At 41.9% G+C, this 19490-nt stretch overlaps 1 protein-coding gene across 1 annotated transcript in view; it reads left to right on the top strand.

Moving 5' to 3' along the window:
- Positions 1-19490, top strand: part of LOC139412371 (dedicator of cytokinesis 8) — an 85631-nt gene that overhangs the window by 10295 nt on the left and 55846 nt on the right. Inside the window, 2 exon segments of the mRNA XM_071159183.1 lie at positions 11733-11847; positions 18057-18232. Coding sequence (XP_071015284.1) covers positions 11733-11847; positions 18057-18232 — 291 coding nt within the window.

Here is a 19490-nt window from a genome sequence, read left to right as displayed (position 1 = left end):
CTCACAAAGCCCACTGATATTGCAAACTACTTTAATTACTTTTTAATTGGCAAGATAAGCAAACTTTGGGATGACATGCCAGCAACAAACGCTGACACTACACATCCAAGTATATCGGACCAAATTACAAAAGACAAGAATTGTACTTTTGAATTCCATAAAGTCACCGTGGAAGAGGAGAAAAAAAATATTGTTGTTTATCAACAATGACAAGCCACCAGGGTCTGACAATCTAGATGGAAAATTACTGAGGATAATAGAAGATGATATTGACACTCCTATTTGCCACATATTCAATTTAAGCCTATTAGAGAGCCTGTGCCCTCAGGCCTGGAGGGAAGCTAAAGTCATTCCGCTACCCAAGAATAGTAAAGCCTCCTTTACTGGCTCAAATAGCCAACCAGTCAGCCTGTTACAAACCTTTAGTAAACTTCTGGAAAAGATTGTGTTTGATCAGATACAATGCTATTTAACAGTAAACATATTGACAACAGAATTTCAGCATTCTTATAGGGAAGGACACTCAACAAGCACAGCACTTACACAAATGACTGATGATTGGCTGAGAGAAATTGATGATAAAATGATTGTGGTGGATGTCTTCTTAGACTTCAGTGCAGATTTACATTATTGATCATAGTCTGCTGCTGGAAAAACGTATGTGTTATGGCTTTACACCACCTGCTATAATGTGGATAATGAGTTACTTGTCTAACAGAACACAGAGGATGTTCTTTAATGGAAGCCTATCAAATATAATCCAGTTAGAATCTGGAATTCCCCAGGGTAGCTGTTTAGACCCCATGCTTTTTTTCAATTTTTACTAACGACATGCTACTGACTTTGAGTAAAGCCAGAGTTTCTATGTATGTGGAATACTCAACGCTATACACGTCAGCTACTACAGCGACTGAAATGACTGCAAAACTCAACAAAGAGCTGCTCTTAGTTTCAGAGTGGGTGGCAGGGAATAAGTTAGCCCTAAATATTTCTAAATCTAAAAGCATTGTATTTGGAACAAAACACTCACTAAACCCTCAACCTCAACTAAATCTTGTTAAAATCATGTAGAAATTGAGCAAGTTGAGATGACTAAATTGCTTGGAGTAACACTAGATTGTAAACTGTCATGGTCAAAACATATTGATGCAGTAGTAGCTAAGATGCGGAGAAGTCTGTCTATAATAAATGATGCTCTGCCTTCTTAACAACACTACCAACAAGTCAGGTCCTACAGGCCCTAGATTTGTCGCACCTGGACTACTGTTCAGTCGTGTGGTCAGGTGCCACAAAAAAGGACTTAAGAAAACTGCAATTAGCTCAGAACAGGGCAGCACGGCTGGTCCTTGGATGTACATAGAGAGCTAATATTAATAATATGCATGTCAATCTCTCCTGGCTGAAAATGGAGGAGAGATTGACTTGTTCGTTACTGACATGTTGAATGCACATGGATTTAGTACTGTTGATATGTGTTAGTGGTGGAGTAGGGGCCTGAGGGCACACAGCGTGTTGTAAAATCTGTGAATGTATTGTAATGTTTTAAAATTGTATAAACTGCCTTAATTTTGCTGGACCCCAGGAAGAGTAGCTTTTGCAGCAGTCATTCATTTCAATGGGGATGTCCACAACGGAGTGGCATCGCAACGCCCCCTTGCGTCCATGGCTCAGTTGCGAAACACATGCCGCCTACTTGCGTGTAGGCAGTCATTGTAAGTAAGAATTTGTTCTTAACTGACTTTCCTAGTTCAATAAAGTCTTTAGAAAAATTGAAAGATTTTATTTAAACTCTGCGTTGTCTTCAGTCTGGTCAGATTCTGTCACTAGAACCTAACCACAGAACAAGATGAAAATAATTCTGGTTTTTGGCGATGGCTTTATGGGATAGCTAGCAACTTATAAACAATATAATATATGCCATTTAGCAGACGCTTTCATCCAGCAAACAGTTAACTAATCCTGTTAATGAGTATTTTAATAGTAATGTTGAATAATTCAACATTGGCTGTTAAGCCAATTATATTATATGACTGTAGCCTCCCGTTTTAATTCTGGAAAGTGTCTTGTGATGGTAATGATACGTTTACATTTTGGTGATAATTATTAGGTGTAGGAGCTACAGTTACTTCAACCTAGCTTTTAGCTAGCTAGTTAACGTTAGCGGCTCTGTGTAAGCTAGATTGACTTGCAAGAAACTAAAATAAAAATGTTTCTCCTGTCTTGAATGAAAAGGTGATATTTTGCTATTTCTCAAAATAAATGCGATCTCTGTCCAGAGACAGGCTCTCCTCTGTCTTGCGTAACAAACACCAGGCCTACACTTGTCCAACCAGTAAGACTGCGTGAAAAGGACATTATGACCAATGGAATTTCGTCCATTTGTGTACGAGGCGTTAAGCTGTCTCTGGGTTTTACAATACAATAAATGAAGGAAGCATTTATGTATAACAAAATTTGCTACTATTGGTCAGATTTTTGCAACTAATATACCAATCACGTCATGTTTTGTGTTGTATTCTAATTGTGATTGGTCTATTAACCTTAGATGCCATTTTGAATGATCTAAAATACTATTTTTCTAATCTATAACAAAATGATGAAGGCAAAGGGCCAAAAACATTGTTTTACTGTTAACACAAAAGAAGCACTTGTTGCTGATTGTTCTCTTCACTTCATTTGTCTCTGTCATGATGGTTGGGCCTTTACAATGCAGACCGTTCAAAAGCCCAAACCGTTCAAATGGTATGACCCATATTAGTAGAGTGACATTTTGTATTTCTATCGTGGATTCGCGGGTCACATCATTTCATAAACCTTGTCGTGGGCCATTTTAAACTCTGCTACTTGCGGCCGCTAACTATTGGTTAATAACAAACAACCTTGTCCAGTCATGTTAGAGTTGGCAAACAACCAGTAGGGTTTAAGATTACACTGGAAGAAAGGAAAGGAGCTGTGTTTTTGTTTTCCACTCCTGCTACTAAATGTTAGGTTTTATTTAACCTTAGCAGTAATTGTACAAAACTACAGTAGAAGATACAGTATGTACGCATGATGAGTTGATTTGGATACTGTACAACATATACTGTACAAGCATTGCAATCATGGCTTTGTTTATACAAAGGGCTTATTTTGATTCCAGCCGTAGCGTCTTCACTCCAAGTTGTATGTTTACAGTTGGGTCTTGTACATATATTCGACCAACTCATGGAACATCCAGTTCAGACTCACATTCCTTAGACGTTCATAAAGGTGTGGCGAATACCAGAGGTAGTCTTAGAATGGCCCTTGTACTCTTCCGTATACGCAACTCTCCTGGCGAACAGCAGTGGTGTTATCAGTGTTTTATGCCATGCCTCCTCCTGCATAGTTTACCTTAATAACACTTTTCTAATTTGAGTGAACTATCCCTTTTTGAACAGGAGCTCGCTCTCTTGCTTTCTCGCATGCTCTCTCTCTCTCTCACATACTGCCCAGTCTCATTCCATGGGGTCACTGAGCCTGTTAGGAGGAACTGCAACCACATGGCTCTGAAGGTCATGACCTGGGCGGGATGCAGGCAGTTGGGAGGAGAGTAGCATGCAAACAAACACAAAGCAAAGTCCAACAAGTTAGAGCCACAGCCCAGAGCCACATACACCATACAATGTGGTAAACACATCACATTTTGTCCAATTTCACACTTAAGCCACAAGAGGAAAGTTGACAAAATGGTATGGGAGGTTAACTATAAACTGTGTTAGACTGACGTAAAACTACCGCCTCAGAGTTTCTGTTGGCTAGCAACACATGATAGTCCTGGGGTTGAGATGCCCACATAATTCTGTTGGTTGGGGAAGGGGCGTAGGTGATCGTTGCAGATCAGAGCTATCCTAAACAATGGCCACAGTGAGTTAATGAACACAGAGCAGTAGCACATGAACAGCATGGGGACGGGGGGAGAGTCAGGGCCATTGACCCATTTGGCAGTGCCCCTCAAAGATTCCCAACTCCAAGTTTCAAGTTTTAATGTCACATGCACAAGTACAGTGAAATGCCTTTCTTGCAAACTCAAAACCCAACAATGCAATAATCAATAACAATATATTACTAGAAAAAAACATGAGATATAAGAAGAAAAATGAAGAACACAATAGGTAGGTAAGTAAATAAGTAAGCATACTATATACAGGGTCAGTTCCAATACCATAGATACAATGTGCAGGGATACTGGAGTGATGGAAGTATACTGAACAAAAATAGAAGCTCAATATGTAAAGTGTTGGTCCCATGTTTCATAAGCTGGAATAAAATATCCCAGAAATGTTCCATATGCACAAAAAGCGTATTTCTCTAAAATGTTGTGCACAAATTTGTTTACATCCCTGTTCGTGTGCATTTATCATTTGTCAAGGTAATCCATCCACCTGACCAGTGTGGCATATCAATAAGCTGATTAAACAGCATGATCATTACACAGGTGCAGTTTGTGCTGTGAACAATAAAAGGCCATCATTGATTTTGCCCAAATAGGTCTGGCATATTCCCATGTTCAAGAAGCTTTCCGTTTTGATTGGGTTATTTTGCCCAAAAAACTTTAGGCCTACCTATAGAAAAGGAGAAAAAAAAACTCTGCATCTCTGCCCAGCCTGCCAAGAAGGGCCAATAGGATGTTGAGCCTGCTCTCCAGGCACCATCTGAAGCCAGAGACTGTTTAAAAAAATATATTCTAAAAATACATTAAAGACAGTAATAAGTAATTTCATTTCATTTGCATTTTATTCTAAGTCACAGGCTATATGCAAAATGTATAGACTATAATGATTTAATACAACAACATGTTGTTTAAATGCTGAGCGCTTTGTCGGATCCAAGATGGCGTAGCAGTGCAGACGTGGTTTGTCGTCCTCTCGTGCACTTTTGTATTTTTTGTGTTTAAAAAAATATATATTTACATTTATTTTCAATCTCTTTTCTATTTTTAAATTGAATATACCTTCTGGTAACCCGCCTCACCCAATGTGACACGGATCCGCCATTTCTTTAGACCTTATAGCCTGAACCTCCATTAGCTGGATAATACTTGCCAGCATCGGACTGTTTTCTTCACTACAACGCCGGATTCCTGCCGTAAACCCTGGACCATTACTCCTGATGGCTAGCTGCCACCGAGTGTCCCAGCCCCGAAGCTAGCCCTGAGCCAGGCCAACCTCCCGGCCTACTCTGTGATCACCCAGATACTCAGCCGATGCCTCCCGAACTCTACCCCAACACGGCTAGAATCCACCACTCCACCGGATCCTTGCCGTAAGCTCTGGACCTTTGCATCGGATCATCGCTGCTAGCTAGCTGCTATCGAGTGGCTATAGTGACTAACGCCCCTGTCCCGAAGCTAGCACTAGTTAGCCGCGAGCCAGTCGCATCTCCCGGCTAGCAAACAAAATTACTACAACTACAATTACCTCTTCCGCCATCTGGTCTCGACCCTTTGTCGACACGGCGCCCCGCCTGTACCACCACTACTGGTCCGCCAACTTAACTCCATCCACTGTGCCCTCAACCGGCCTTTGCCGGACGCCGGAGCAGACGCTTCTACTTACCTCGGCCTGCTAACTTTAAATGCTTTGTCTCCCGCGTGCTAGCTTAGTAACGACTACCCAGCGGCTTCCTTGTTCCATCTATTGCTGTTCACTGGACCCTATGATCACTTGGCTACATAGCTGATGCCTGCTGGACTGTTCATTAATCACGGTACTCCATTTAGTTTATTTTTTGTTTATCTGTCGGCCCCAACTCAGGCCCTGTGTGTAGTTAACCGACCCTCTCTGCCCATTCATTGCCATTTTACCTGTTGTTGTTGTCTTAGCTGTTGTTGTCTTACCCGTTGTCCTAGCTAGCTCTCCCAATCAACACCTGTGGTTGCTTTATGCCTCGCTTTATGTCTAAAATGTCAATATGCCTTGTACACTGTTGTTAAGGATAGTTATTATTGTCTTAGTTTACTGCGGAGCCCCTAGTCCCACTCAACATGCCTCAGATACCTCCTTTGTCCCACCTCCCACACATGTGGTGACCTTACACAGCATAACCAGCCTGTCCAGAGATGCAACCTCTCTTATCATCACTCGGTGCCGGGGTTTACCTCCACTGTACCCGCATCCCACTGTCGTGTCTTTGGCTATGCCGGATTAAGTTAAATGACATGCTATTCTATAAGACAATTTCTCTGTAATTAATATTACCTGATTAAGCTAATCAGGTAGATGATTAACTAGAGAGTCAGGGCACCACGTAATAATGTTTATATGGCGGTTATCTTCCGAATAAACTCTTAAAGACCTGGTAATCTTTAGTAGTAGCTTCAATAGCAGTCAATATTAAGTCTCATCTGAAAGTGGTAAATTCTTGGTTATCTTCACGAACCCTGGCTAACAAGTTGTAATCTGCTAGGATACTTGGTTTTCTTCCCTTGACATGTGCGCTTGTGTAAGCATAAGCTCACATGCACAACGGATCATCAAATGAGGATTTATGCTAGGATCCGAGCAAAATACCAGCCTTAGTAAAGTTGAACATTTATTTTAGGCCTTTGACTCTACAGCTACAGTACTCACCAGTTTTCTTCCCAGAAGTCCATAGGTCATCCCTGTTGACTGCCCAAAACTAGTGCCTTACAGCTGCAGACTTATCACGTAGTTATCAATTTAGGATAGTACCCTAAGCAACACCCCGCAAATTAGGAAAGCCCTAGATATGACATTAGACAATGCCATGATATGGTCATTTTGCCAAGACCATGGACATATATAGAATACAGTCCAATTAGATGATTAAGGTGGCATAACTACGTTTTGTTTATGCTTTCATTTCAGTATGTTTCATTTTATTCGGCACGTAGAAAGGGATAGAGCCATAAACGACTCCCCCAGACAACCATCAGTTAGTGCCACAACGCCGCTCATTTGGGAAGAAATGTAATGATATATTTTATGAGTGTGTGTGCGTTGTTAATATCTGCCTAAGTTATTGCCCAGATCTTCCAGTCTCGTACTCTGTTCCGAGTACTTTAGGGCGACAGTCCTATGTTAAAAAGGCTCAGATAATAAGCTGTTCCAAGGACGGGTGGACTTGAGGTCCCCATGTTGAAAGGACAAAGACCACCTACAGAACTAAGCCAACCTTAGGTTCTCTAACGAAATTAGCATCAAATTTCAATGTGAAGGTGACACACCAGAAGGATGAATTTCGACTATACCAGCCAGAATATAGCATGAGCTTAAAGTATGGCAACTTGGTATGAACTTTGGACTCTTATTCACTAAAGAAGTGATACCTCCTAGCCGTCGCGTTAGCGCAGCAACTGTAGACGTGGGCTAGGAGAGGACGGACAGAGTATTTGTTCTACCACACAACAACGGTACTACCAAGTATTCATTCTACCACCAGAGATCCATGCTGGACAAACCGGCCTTCCATCGACGACCAATCTACCGAAGCGCAGCTCAGAGTAAATATTTATTGCATCCTCCTTTTCCAAATGGGCGGTAATTTAGAATGCATAAGATACTGTATTTACGATAGCATAGCTTCTCCCTTTGTTACTCAGTCTTCCCGCTCTTTCACTTAAACCCCCCCCCCCCCCCCCCTTTTCTTTGTGTAACCAGCCGCTATATCGGCTCAGTTCACCAGGTCCATCAATGTATGATTTATTCTGTGTATATGTAATCCTGTGTGATTAGTTAGGTATTTAGTAAATAAATAATTAAACCACATTTTGTATTGCTGATTCAACTTGTTAGCCAGGGTTCGTGAAGATAACCAAGAATTTACCACTTTCAGATGAGTAAACAAGGTGACGATTAAATATTGACTGCTATTGATGTAAAAGATTACCAGGTCTTTGAGTTTATTCGGAATATAACAGCTCTATAAACATTATTTTGCGGTGCCCCGACTTTCTAGTTATTTGTTTACCTGATTAGCTTAATCAAAATTATTTTATAGAATTGCATGTCATATCACTTAATCCGGCATTGCCAAAGACACGACACCACCATACCCGTCTGTACATTATGCCCTGAATCTATTCTACCACGCCCAGAAATCTGCTCCTTTTATTCTCTGTCCCCAACGCACTAGACGACCAGTTTTGATAGCCTTTAGCTGTACCCTCATCCTACTCCTCCTCTGTTCCTCGGGTGATGTGGAGATTAACCCAGGCCGTGCGTGTCCCCAGGCACTCTCATTTTCTGACTTCTGTAACTGAAAAAGCCTTAGTTTCATGCATGTTAACATCAGAAGCATCCTCCCTAAGTTTGTTTTACTCACTGCTTTAGCACACTCTGCCAACCCTGATGTCCTTGCCGTGTCTGAATCCTGGTGTAGGAAGGCCACCAAAAATTTGGAGATTTACATACCCAACTACAACATTTTCCGTCAAGATAGAACTGTCAAAGGGGGAGGAGTTGCAATCTACTGCAGAGAGAGCCTGCAAAGTTCTGTCATACTGTCCAGGTCAATGCCCAAACAGTCGAGCTTCTAATTTTAAAAATGAATCTGTCCAGAAACAAGTCTCTCACTGTTGCCGCCTGTTATAGACACCCCTCAGCTCACAGCTGTGCCCTGGACACCATAGATGGCAATCAATTCACATATCAGATTTTGTTCTGTTAGGTGACCTAAACTGGGATATGCTTAACACCCTGGCAGTCCTACAATCAATACAACTAGATGCCCTCAATCTCACAGAAATGATCAAGGAACCCACCAGGTACAACCCTAAATCCATAAACATGGGCACCCTCATAGATATTATCCTGACCAACTTCCCCTCCAAATACACCTTTGCTGTTTTCAATCAGGATCTCAGCGATCACTGCCTCATTGCCTCTATCCACTATGGGTCGCAGTCAAACGACCACCCCTCATCACGGTCAAACGCTCCCTAAAACACTTCAATATGCAACTTTTCAGTGAAGTCAGGAACCAATACACACAGTCAGTCAGGAAAACAAAGGCTAGCTTTTTCAAACATAAATTTGCATCCTGTAGCTCTAACTCCAAATTTTTTTGGGGACACTGTAAAGTCCATGGAGAATAATAGCACCTCCTCCCAGCTGCCCACTGCACTGAGGCTAGGTAACACTGTCACCACCGATAAATCCACGATAATCGAGAATTTCAATAATCATTTCTCTACGGCTGGCCATACTTTCCTCCTGGCAACCCCAACCCCGGCCAACAGCTCCGTACCCCTCGCAGATACTTGCCCAAGCCACCCCAGCTTCTCCTTCACCCAAATCCAGATAGCAGATGTTCTGAAAGAGCTGCAAAATCTGGACCCGTACAAATCAGCTGGGGTAGACAATCTGGACCCTCTCTTTCTAAAATTATCCGCCGCCATTGTTGTAACCCCTATTACCAGTCTGTTCAACCGCTCTTTCGTATCGTCCGAGATCCCTAAACAATGGAATGCTGCCATGGTCATCCCCCTCTTCAAAGGGGGTGACGCTCTAGACCCAAATTGTTACAGACCTATATCCATCCTGCCCTGCTTTTCTAAAGTCTTCAAATGCCAAGTTAATAAACCGATCACTGACCATTTCGAATCCCGCCGTACCTTCTCCTAGTTCACCAACTACTTTTCAGATAGAGTTCAGAGTGTCAAATCAGAGGGCCTGTTGTCCGGACCTCTTGGCAGTCTCTATGGGGGTACTGCAGGGTCCAATTCTCGGGCCAACTATTTTCTCTGTATATATCAACACTGTCGCTCTTGCTGCGGGTGATTTTCTGATCCACCTCTACACAGACGACATCTGGCCCTTCTTTGGACGCTGTTAACTAACCTCCAAATGAGCTTCAATGCCATACACACTCCTTCCGTGGCCTCCAATTGCGCTTAAACGCTAGTAAAACCAAATGCATGCTCTTCAACCGTTCGCTGCCCGCACCCGCCCTCCTGACAAGCATCACTTCTCTAGGCGGTTCGGACTTGTCTGGCTAGACTGTAAACTCTTCTTCCAGACTCATATTAAACATCTCCAATCTAAAATTAAATCTAGAATCAGCTTCCTATTTAGCAACAAAGCTTCCTTCACTCACGCCGCCAAACAAACCCTCGTAAAACTGACACTCCCTACCAATCCTCGACTTTGGCGATGTCATTTACAAAATAGCTTCCAATACTCAGCAAACTGGATGCAGTCTATCACAGTGCCATCCGTTTTGTCACCAAAGCCCCTTATACCACCCACCCACTGCGACCTGTATGCTCTAGTCGGTTGGCCCTCGCTACATATTAGTTGCCAGACCCACTGGCTCCAGGTCATCTATAAGTCTATGCTAGGTAAAGCTCCGCCTTATCTCAGCTCACTGGTCATGATGACAACACCCGCTCGTAGCACGCGCTCCAGCAGGTATAACTCACTGGTCATCCCCAAAGCCAACACCGCCTTTGGCCGCCTTTCCTTCCAGTTCTCTGCTGCCAATGACTGGAACGAATTGCAAAAATCGCTGAAGCTGGAGATTTATATGTCCCTCACTAACTTTAAACATCAGATATCTGAGCAGCTAACAAATCGCTCTATCACTCCAGTGTTAATTTGGTAAACTGAAATTTCTTTGCTACTATGGCCTATTTTATTGCATCACGCCATTTGCACACTGTATATAGACTTTATTTTTTTCCTCTATTGTGTTATTGACTGTACACTTGTTTATTCCATGTGTAACCCTGTTGTTTGTGTCGCACTGCTTTGCTTTATCTTGGCCAGGTCGCAGTTGTAAATGAGAACTTGTTCTCAACTAGCTTACCTGGTTAAATAAATAAATAACAATGTCCCTACCAGCCTATTGTCGCAAATGCTTCCCAGTGTATTTCTTTGTAGGCTATAGCCTTGAATCCATTGAATAATATAGCCTAAATAATACATTATCATTCGTTCTTAGGCTCCCTGTCTGGCTCCTGATGTATTTTGAGTGTTTATATGCTGATTTAATATGACGTAGCCTATTTGGAGTGATGTGCGATTGTTACATTCACCTTTTCATGTTTATTCAAATACTTTTAATGTCAAATCATATGGTTTGGTGTCAATACTTCAAAACCAAATGGTAGTTCAATTGTGATTTTAATGAATGGAGCGAATTTGGAGCGGCAGGTTTTATTATCATGGAGCGGTTTGTAGTGGAGCGGTTGGAAAGAACATAGAGTGCCCTCCGCTCCATGAACGATGGCTGGGATTCCCAACCTCTCGACTCTGCACACATACTCTGCTGTGCACACACACACACACACACACACACATGCACACACGCACTTTACATAGGCAGACTGCAGCACATTTTTGCTACTGAGGGACAATTCATGTATTTTCTATTACAGCAGAGAAGGAGATGGCATTGTGTACCTTTTGGTAGGGGTCCAATGATATGGTGGATTAATTTGTCTATAAAAACAGTAGCTGAGCATCTACATGTACTTTCTCAAACACCCTGAGACACACAGACCCCCCCCCCCCCCCCCCCTTCCATACACATTCCTCAGTAGTCTGAATGACTCTCGTGAATACTCAATCAGCGACCAACCTTACCTGCCCCTCAAAGCTCATGAGATCAAGGTGTGAGTGTGAAACATCTCTGCCTGCTCTCCTCTGTTCTAATACCTTTTTCAATACCTGTCCAGTCTTTCTCTCAGGGACCTTTTTCATAATTTGTTTGGCCGCACATCTCTTACGAGTTTCTCCTCTCTGTTTCAGACACTCGTCTGCTGAGATCAGGAGACACTTTGGTGGGACGTATGGCTCCCCTCAGGTCTCCATGCAACACAGTCATCATGGCTCCAACGCATCTGCCTCCATGTGCTTCACCGTGGTGAGTTCCGCTACTGCAGGACTACTACAACCAACTATGCCCTTTCATGGGTAGCAGCCAATAGCGCCACGGTGTAATATTTAGCTACCCTGATTCTGAGTGAGACTCTCAGACAGCATTTTGTGCTGTAGGCCTAATAATGTAATCCTAAAGAGGGATTTTGTCCCACCAGACATTGTGACCCCTCACTTATTCTCTCTCTCTCTCTCGCTCGCTCTCTCTCGTACTAAGTGCACTAATACCTCTCTATATTTGACAGGCTTAAGGCATCAGGGTTTACTGTAAGTCTCTTCATATCATGACTTGCCTAGTTAAATAAAGGTTGAATAAAAATAAATAAAAACATCTCTCTGATATGTCTCTGTCTGCTGCTAGGCAGCTGACTAGGCCAGAGGAGGGAGAGTTGGCCCATCCCCTAGTTATTATTATGATTAATGTCCAAACTGCTTGGGAAATGGGTCAAGGCGCAGGCTACTGTAGAGATATGGGATGGCCTGCTTACCTTCCAGCTTACACTGGCAAATATGTAATATCTGTGGATTTGCAATGCAGGAGAGTGGTTTTTAATAACATCCTCTGCATGTTTTCCCATGGTGCATCATCAGCGGAGGAGCTCAGTGGAGCTGCAGGCAGATGTGTGGGATGATGATGATCATTGCTATGATTCATCTCTCTATTTTTAGGACATATAATGATGCGCATTGTTATTAGTTAATAATCATTTCCAAAATGATGGTATGACGTGAGTGTGTGTGTGTGTTTGTGTTGCGCTTGTCTGTGCGTGCCCCGCTTTTGTAAGCGTGTGCACTTGCATGTGTGTGTGGTGTGCACCAATTTGTCAACTTCCCTCTTACATGTTGAATATTTAGCAGGGTAAGTCTACTTCCAGCCAGTGTTGCTCTTAGAGGCAGGTGATGTGTTGTTAGACTGGGTATTTGGTACAGCCTGTGGGTAGTAGCTTCCTCTTAGGGAAGTAGGTTACTGGTTCTTTATTAGGCTGAAAAGACACATTGCGGAGTTGGGTAGTATAACTGTGTTCAAATCAAATTGTATTAGTCACATGCGCCAAATACAACACCTTAAAGTGAAATGCTTACTTACGAGCCTCTAACCAACAATGCAGTTTATAAAAATACGGATAAGAATAAGAAATAAAAGTAACAAGTAATTAAAGAGCAGCAGTAAAATATAGTGTGACTCTGTACCGGTACCCCCCTGTATATAGTCTGTGCGGAGGCACTGGTTAGTTGAGGTAATACGTACATGTAGGTAGAGTTATTAAAGTGACTATGCATAGATGATGACAACAACAGAGGGTAGCAGCGGTGTAAAAAGGGGAGGGGATACAATTAGTCTGGGTAGCCATTTGATTAGGTGTTCAGGAGTCTTATTGGGGGTAGAAGCTGTTTAGAAGCCTCTTGGACCTAGACTTGGTGCTCTGGTCCCGCTTGCCGTGCGGTAGCAGAGAGAACAGTCGTGCGGTAGCAGAGTGAACAGTGTTACTGTTAGGGATAGGCAAGATGTATCCTCATGTATATCTTTTGGACAAAATACTAAACACCCCCAGGACAAAACAACAAATGTGCATATTATGTATTAGAAAATATTATATTTTAAAGGTATTATCAAATATAATTACAAAATGCACAAAAGTGATTGAAACATGTCTTGCAGCTTAAGTGTTATTGAAATGCTTCCCATCCCTGCTTACTGCTTCAGGAGCAATATTGTAGTAGTCTAATAGTCTAAATGCTGGTATGAACAGCCTGTTACTGGCCCAGCTGGCCCAGCTGAGAGCAGCTCTCCATAGTGCAGGATGCCTGGGAGTTAGGACAGAGGTATGCATATATTTGCATGTATTTGTTTCATTTGGCTCCCATGCTAAGGAAGGGAAAGAGAACATACAGTATATTATGAAAGGAGATATGCAGCCATGATTCCCCAAGCATTTAAATGTCTGGGGTTCACTCAAATAACTTGGAGTATTAGGATGCTTGTCCAGATTCACTCCTCACACGAAACAAAATACAAGCAATGAAGCCTTGTACCATCTGGTAAAGACATACTGTTTATTTTGAACACATCACTCTCTCTTTTTTTCTTCTTTTGTCTCTTTTTTTGTCTATATCTCTGGTCTTTCTCTCTGTGTTGCAAGTTCCTGTTTTCCGCCTAGCATAGTACTGGTGTAGTAAAAAACACCACGGATGACGTCAAAAACATGTCAGAGACCAAGGAATCCAGGACTGCCTTCACATCTGTTTAACTCTTTTCTTTCTTTTCTTTCTTTTCTTTCTTTTCTTTCTTTCTTTCTATCTTTCTTTTCGCTCGGTCAACCTCCCTTTGACACAGATGGAAGCACAACAGTTCACTTTTCATTTTCTGGACACTTAAAAACCTCTCTGGGATATGTGGGACGGTAGCTTCCCACCTCGCCAACAGCCAGTGAAAGTGCAGGGCGCCAAATTCAAATTCCTCAAGCATACAAGTATTTTACACCATTTAAAAGATAAAGTTCTCGTTAATCCAGCCACAGTGTCTGATTTCAAAAAATGCTTTACAGCGAAAGCACCACAAACGATTGTTAGGTCACCACCAACTCACAGAAAGATCTTCATCAGATGACACTCATAGGACTTCATGTTACACAATACATGTATGTTTTGTTCAAAAAATCTCATTTTATACGTTCAGTAGTTCTAAAACATGTGGTGATTGTGCAGAGAGCCACATCTATTTACAGAAATACTAATTATAAATGTTGATGAAAATACAAGTGTTATACATGGAATTAGAGATATACTTCTCCTTTAACTTCTTAAAGTATCTTCTTAAGTTATAGGGGGCAGCATTTTCAATGTGTTCTCATGGGGAAACAATATTTTTTAGGAACTTGTTTTCAGTTCCTACCGCTTCCACTGTATGTCACCAGTCTTTGGAATTTGGTTGAGGTTATTAATTTGTGCAATAAAGACGTAGGCCATCTTGGAACTGCGTAACACTGTTGAGAGTTGGGCAAGACGTGAAAAGTAGCTTGGTTTGTTGTTTTCCTGTATTGAACACAGAGAGACCCGTCTTCAATTTGATCGATTATTAACGTTTAAAAATACCTAAAGTTGTATTACAAAAGCAGTTTGAAATATTTTGGCAAAGTTTACAGGCAACTTTTGAAATATTTTGTAGTGACGTTGCGCATTTTGGAAGCTGTTTTTTTCTGGATCAAACGCGCCAAATAAATGGACATTGTGTGGACGGAATATGGACGGAATTAATCGAACAAAAGGACCAATTGTGATGTTTATGGTACATATTGGAGTGCCAACAAAAGAAGCTCGTCAAAGGTAAGGCATGATTTATATTTTATTTCTGCGTTTTGTGTAGCGACTGCAGGGTTGAAATATGCTACCCTCTTTGTTTACTGTTGTGCTATCATCAGATAATAGCTTCTTATGCTTTTGCCGAAATGCCTTTTTAAAATCTGACATGTTGGCTGGATTCACAACGAGTGTAGCTTTAATTTAGTATCTTACATGTGTGATTTAATGAAAGTTTGATTTTTATATCATTTTATTTGAATTTGCCTCACTGCATTTTCCCTGGCTTTTGGCCAAGTGGGATGCAACCGTCCCCTATACCATAAGAAGTTAATGCAACCGCTGTGTCAGATTTTTTAACGGAAAAAGCTAAACCATGCAATAATCTGAGTACAGCGTTCAGACAACAAAGCAGCCAAAAACGATATCCGCCATATTGGGTAGTCAACATTAGTCAGAAATAGCATTATAAATATTCACTTACCTTTTGATCTTCATCAGAATGTACGCCCAGGAATCGCAGTTCCACAATAAATGTTTGTTTTGTTCAATAATGTCCATCATTTATGTCCAAATAGCTTCTTTTGTTAGTGCGCTTGGTAAACAAATCTAAAAGCGCGTTCAGGTCCAGCCGAATGTCGGACAAAAAGTTCCATTACAGCCCGTAGAAACTTGTCAAACTAAGTATAGAGTCAAACTAAGTATAGAATCAATCTTTATGATGTTTTTATCATAAATCTTCAATAATGTTCCCACCAGAGAATTCCTATGTCTGTAGAAAAGCAATGGAACGAGAGCTAACTCTCTCGTGACCGCGCCTCAGAGCCTGTGGCACTCTGCCAGACACCTGGCTCATTCCTCTCTTTCGGTCCCACTTCACAGTAGAAGCCAAACAAAGTTCTAAAGACTGTTGACATCTAGCGGAAGCCTTAGGAAGTGCAACATAACCAATATCCAACTGTATCTACAATAGGAGCTGAGTTAAAAAACTACAAGCCTCAGATTTCCCACTTCCTGGTTGGATTTTTCTCCGGTTTTCGCCTGGCATATGAGTTCTGTTATACTCAGACATCAAACAGTTTTAGAAACTCCAGAGTGTTTTCTATCCAATACTACTAATAATATGCATATATTAGCATCTGGGACAGAGTAGCAGGCAGTTTACTCTGGGCACCTTATTCATCCAAGCTACTCAATACTGCCCCCCTGTAACCAATAAGTTTTTTTTTTTGTTTTAGTCACAAATCTAAGCTTTTGTAGCATTACTCACCGATGCAGCCGTATGTATGATGGTTGTCGTCTGCACAGGTTCAGCACTACAGCCCTCTCTGAAGCACCTGCAATACCCTCCTGTCATGCCATGCCCTCACATACAGCCCAGAGAAGTGTATAAAGATACAGATCTGGAATATGTACAGTATCACTATGATGCAGCCTCTCTCGTCTGCGATAGTCATCTGATGGCCTTCTCTGGTGACAAAAAGCATGTTTATTTCTCTGACTCTTTTATCACAGACTTGTCTGGGATAAGGCCGGAGGTGTGAAGTTGTTGCATTGCCAGCTTTTCTGAAGGGCTCTCCAGGTTGTTCTCCATTCAGATCTTCTTTGCTTTAGAACCGTAAACTGAAGTTCTTCAAGGCCTATTGAAGGTTTCTGAGCCATACTTCACAGATTACCGTATAATAATTGAACTACTGTATATGCAGCCACACAGTTACTGCTCCAGCGATGTAATTAGACGAGAATTTGGCAGGTACCAATTTATTACCAATCAGGTATTGTTTTATGTGCGTGTCTTACAGCTTCCACATAAAGAGTAATTTCATTTAAAGACCACAGTAGTTAAAGTACCGACACAGCATAACAACAACTTAACAAAACCGTTGTCTGTTTTTGTCTGTAATGATGTTCCATACATGACCCAATGAGCTGTCATCCAAAGGTCAGTCACCCGTTGGGATAGGGAGTTATAGGGGTATAGTTCCCCAGGGGTTGTAGTATGGTTGCAGAGGGTTAGACTCTTAGGAGGAGGATGAATGGACTAATATGATAGGAATGGATAATGGTCTATCTGAAGTTTCCATGTAAAGGTTATGTCAAGATCCTCTAAGTTCCTTTTCTCTCTCTATATGAGCTCGGTCCTATCATTCCCGACAGATCTGAGGTTGTTGAGAGCAGAGTAGTGATCCAACCTGTCCTCCTCCCAGCTCTTTAATATTTGGATTATGACAGAGGGCTATAAGAAACTCCCTGTGCTGTACCCAGGCCCCCAAAGCCTTCAACGATGATTCATCTTTCTGTTTTTCATTTCTTTCTCTCTCTGTCACTCTCTCTCACACACACTCTCTCACTCTCTCTCACACACTCTCACACTCTCACTCTCTCTCACACACACTCACACTTCGTTTTGCCTCTCTCACTTCGTTTTGCATCTCTCCCCTTAAAAAATGTGTTAAGTTCTTGGTATGCTTCAAGTCCAGGCAATCCTTTCATTGACGCCAATGAATACATATCTGGCTCTAACCTCTATCAATTTCACATTTAGATGCACTACAGTGACTGTATTCATAACCTTAAGAATGTCATCATGTAGTTGCTTTGTGTCTTAACCATTTCCTGCCTGTGCCCTCGGCATGAAACAAAAAAAAAAGGTTATCTCTCTTGCCCCTCAGCTATTTCTCTCTCTTCTCCCTCTACCGCTCTCTCTCAATCCATCTCTTCATCCAACTCTCTGTCTCCTTCTCCCCCTTTCGCTATACTGTACACAATATAGTACAGTATAGAAAACATACTGTATATCTCTCCACTCTAGTTCCAGTCTATGTAATACTTGTCTATGTAATACTTGTCTGTTCCTCTATTTAACCGTTCCCTTTCTCAATCTCTCTCCTTCTCCAGCCCCAGTCGTATGACGCGGTGGAGCCCTTGGACTTGGAGGAGTTTCTGATGTCACAGCAGCAGGGCGGAGACGCCGCCCTCATGCGGGAGCTCGGAGATTTCCCTGACGACGACCTGGAAGTAGAACATGTGGAGAAGGAGTGTCGGACCGTACGCCACTCTGTACCCGATGAGGGGTGGGTTGCATGGTCACATGTTCAATATAGAATAAAGTCAACCATACCTGTTACTACAGTGGCAAGAAAAAGTGAACTGTTTGGAATTACCTGGAATTCTGCATAAATTGGTCATCAAATTTGATCGGATTTTCATCTAAGTCACAACAATAGACATGCATAGTGTGCTTAAACTAATAACACACATATATATTGAATACATAATACATAATATGAATACATAATACATAATATGAATACATAATACATAATATGAATACACAATATTGAATATATTGAATATATAATTTAATCATTCACAGTGTAGGTTGTAAAAAGTATGCGAACCCCTAGGCTTAGGACTTCTCCAAAAGCTAACCTGGAGTCCAATCAATGAGACGAGATTGGAGATGTTGGTTAGAGCTGCCCTGCCCCATAAAAAACACTCACAAAATGTGAGTTTGCTATTCATAAGAAGCATTTCCTGCTGTAAACCATGCCTCGAACAAAAGAGATCTCAGAAGACCTAAGATTAAGAATTGTTGACTTGCATAAAGCTGGAAAGGGTTACAAAAGTATCTCTAAAAGCCTTGATGTTCATCAGTCCACGGTAAGACAAATGGAGAAAGTTCAGCACTGCAAACATTGCTGCACGTCTGAAGTTTGCAAAAGTGCACCTGGATGTTCCACAGCGCTACTGGCAAAATGTTCTGTGGACAGATGAAACTACAGTTGAGTTTCATGAAAGAAACACACAACTCTATGTGTGGAGACAAAAAGGCACAGCACACCAACATCAATACCTCATCCCAACTGTAAAGTATGGTGGAGGGAGCATCGTGGTTTGGTGCTGCCTCAGGGCCTGGACAGCTTGCTATCATCGATGGAAAAATGAATTCCTAACATTCTCCTGCAAAATGTCTTCATCTGCCCGCCAGTTTGAAGCTCAACAGAAGTTGGGTGATGCAACAGGGCAACGACCCAAAACACAGAAGTAAATCAACAACAGAATGGCTTCAACAGAAGAAAATACGCCTTCTGGAATGGCCCAGTCAGAGTCCTGACCTCAACCTGATTTGAGATGCTGTGGCATGACCTCAAGAGAGTGGTTCACACCAGACATCCCAAGAATATTGCTGAACTGAAACAGTTTTGTAAAGAGGAATGGTCCAAAATTCCTCCTGACCGTTGTGCAGGTCTGATCCACAACTACAGAAAACGTTTGGCTGAGGTTATTGCTGCCAAAGGATGGTCAACCAGTTATTAAATCCAAGGGTTC

Source organism: Oncorhynchus clarkii, chromosome 6, assembly GCF_045791955.1.
Source record: "Oncorhynchus clarkii lewisi isolate Uvic-CL-2024 chromosome 6, UVic_Ocla_1.0, whole genome shotgun sequence".
Classification (NCBI taxonomy): Eukaryota; Metazoa; Chordata; class Actinopteri; order Salmoniformes; family Salmonidae; genus Oncorhynchus; species Oncorhynchus clarkii.
This window is presented reverse-complemented; position numbering and strand designations above follow the sequence as displayed.